General features: G+C 66.5%; 1 protein-coding gene across 1 annotated transcript in view; it reads left to right on the top strand.

The window, feature by feature from the left end:
• The window catches only part of AATK (apoptosis associated tyrosine kinase), a 14464-nt gene extending 12305 nt beyond the window's left edge, over window positions 1-2159 (top strand). Inside the window, exons 4-8 of the mRNA XM_031064664.1 lie at window positions 217-358; window positions 1174-1253; window positions 1347-1465; window positions 1859-1946; window positions 2022-2159. Of these exons, the coding sequence (XP_030920524.1) occupies window positions 217-358; window positions 1174-1253; window positions 1347-1465; window positions 1859-1946; window positions 2022-2159 (567 nt within the window). The remainder of the gene's footprint in view (window positions 1-216; window positions 359-1173; window positions 1254-1346; window positions 1466-1858; window positions 1947-2021) is intronic.
• The last annotated feature ends 202 nt before the right edge of the window (window positions 2160-2361 follow it).

Below are 2361 nucleotides of genomic sequence, written 5' to 3'. Positions count from 1 at the left end.
ACCGTGTCCTACCTGCTCGCCCGGGCGGCTTTTGGGAGCCGGGGGCTGCCGGGGTGGCACAGACAGGTAATGGGATGGCAGGTGGGGAGGCTGTGCCTGGTGAGCAGGGAGGGGGGGATTTCATGAGCCTGTCGGGGCAGAGAAGTGTGCGGGGCACTGCAGCACTGGGGAGCCCACGGGGTCATTGTCTCTGCTCGGTGTGTCACCCCAAACCAGGAGTTTGAGAACGCCGAGGGGGACGACTACGTGACAGAGCTGTCGGCGCAGGGCTCGCCTGCCCCCCAGCATGGCCCCGAGGTCTATGTGCTGCCCCTCACCAAGGTGTCCCTGCCCATGGCCAAGCAGCCGGGGCGCTCAGGTAAGCCAGGGTGGGGCAGGACCTCTGTGTGCCGTGGTTGGGGTCTCTCCTCACTGGGCACGGGGTGATGTGGGGATGCTGCGTGTCCCCTGCGGTGGAGGGACAGGTCCAGGGGAGCCCTGGCAAGGGACAGGCGGCTGAGTTCCCTGGGGAGCGCTGCAGGGTCCCCCTGTTCGAGGGTCTCTTGTCCCTCTTGTGTGTCCAGCCCAGGGGAGCAGCACAGAGCTGGGACAGGACACGGCCACCCCGAGCGGTGACATCCATGAGTCCTGTCCCATGTAAACAAGGCCCTGAGTGGGAGAGGAATGTGGGGGGTGCCTGGTTGTGCCCCCTCCCACCCCGTGTCACTCCCTGCCCAAAGAATGGCCACGGGGGGGGTGCAGAAAGGACCAACAATGGCCCCATTGCTGCCTGCCCTTGGCATGGGCTCCCGAGGGGCCGGACTGTGCCGGGGGGGCTGGGAAGGGGCTAAATGCCAGCGCTGTGCCGGGCTCAGCTCTGCACACCCTGCGGAGGAGAAGGGGCAGGGAGCCAGCTCTGCTGCCATCCCGCTCGGGGACACTGATACCCTGAGTGATACCACTGATACTGATCCTCCCCTGATCGTGGGAGGATGCCTGGAGACGAGGATGCCTGGGATGCAGGATTCCTGGGGATGGATGCTCCGGAGCATCCTGGGGTGGCAGAAGGCCTGGCACCGGGTGGCACGGTGAGGACAGCAGGGCTTGGCTGGGGCTGGTGGGGAGCACAGGCAGGGGGACAGGGGGATGTGCTGGCAGGGGGACATGCAGGCAGCTGGATGGGCTCTGTTACAGTGCAGCTCCTCAAGTCGGCGGACCTGGGGCGGCAGAGCCTGCTGTACCTGAAGGAGATCGGCCATGGCTGGTTTGGCAAGGTGAGCCCAGGGACCCCCAGACCTCCCACTCCCCTGGCTGTCCCAGGGGGGTTTGGGGTGTGGATGGAGGGATGAGCCTGTCCCTCACCCCAGGTGTTCCTGGGGGAGGTGAACTCGGGCATCAGCAGCACCCAGGTGGTGGTGAAGGAGCTGAAGGCGAGTGCCAGCGTGCAGGACCAGATGCAGTTCCTGGAAGAAGCGCAGCCCTACAGGTACCTCTGGGGTCACTCCACAGTGCTGGGAGTGGGGATGCTGTGCTATGGGGGCAGATCCACTCTGTGCCACCTGCAGCTGCTGGGCAGGGCCATGTCTGCCCCTTGCTCTGGGGCTGCACAGTTCTGTGGGGCCACAGCCATGCCATGGGGCAGCAGTGAGGTCATGGGCAGAGCTGGGCCAAGCAGGGGGGGGCACAGGGCTGCTCCTGCCCCAGCACAGCTGAACAAATGTCCCTTTGTGACACATCCTGGGCGCTGGGACGTGCTGGTACCCGCTCCCGGCAGCCCCTGTGGTGCAGGCAGGATGATGGCTCCTGGGGCACTGCTGCCATCCCCCTGGCACAGGCAGGGCAGTGGTGCACAAACTCCCCCGTTGCTGTGCCCACGCAGAGCCCTCCAGCACACCAACCTGCTGCAGTGCCTGGCCCAGTGCGCCGAGGTCACGCCGTACCTGCTGGTGATGGAGTTCTGCCCGCTGGTGAGTCCCTGTGCCCGCTGCCCGCGGTGCCCCCGGGGTGCCAGGCACGGAGGGTGACAGTGGCACTGCCCGCAGGGTGACCTGAAGGGGTACCTGCGGAGCTGCCGGGGGGCCGAGGCCATGACCCCGGACCTGCTGACCCTGCAGAGGATGGCGTGCGAGGTGGCCTGCGGCGTCCTGCACCTGCACAGGAACAACTACATCCACAGGTAGGCTGTGCTGCCTTCTGGGGGGAGCAGTGAGGGGTCTGCACGGGGGTCCCCAAGGTGCCAGTGCTCCTGCCCCACCACTGCTCCTCTTGCCCAACAATATCCTGGTGCTGAGTGAGTTGCAGACGGAGACTCCAGCATCAGTGATTTTGTTGAGGAGGGGGCGCGCTGCCGTCGGGGGCCACCGGGGGGTCGCCCCCCGAGCC

The sequence above is a fragment of the Geospiza fortis genome, unplaced genomic scaffold (assembly GCF_000277835.1).
Source record: "Geospiza fortis unplaced genomic scaffold, GeoFor_1.0 scaffold546, whole genome shotgun sequence".
Taxonomy (NCBI): Eukaryota; Metazoa; Chordata; class Aves; order Passeriformes; family Thraupidae; genus Geospiza; species Geospiza fortis.
This window is presented reverse-complemented; position numbering and strand designations above follow the sequence as displayed.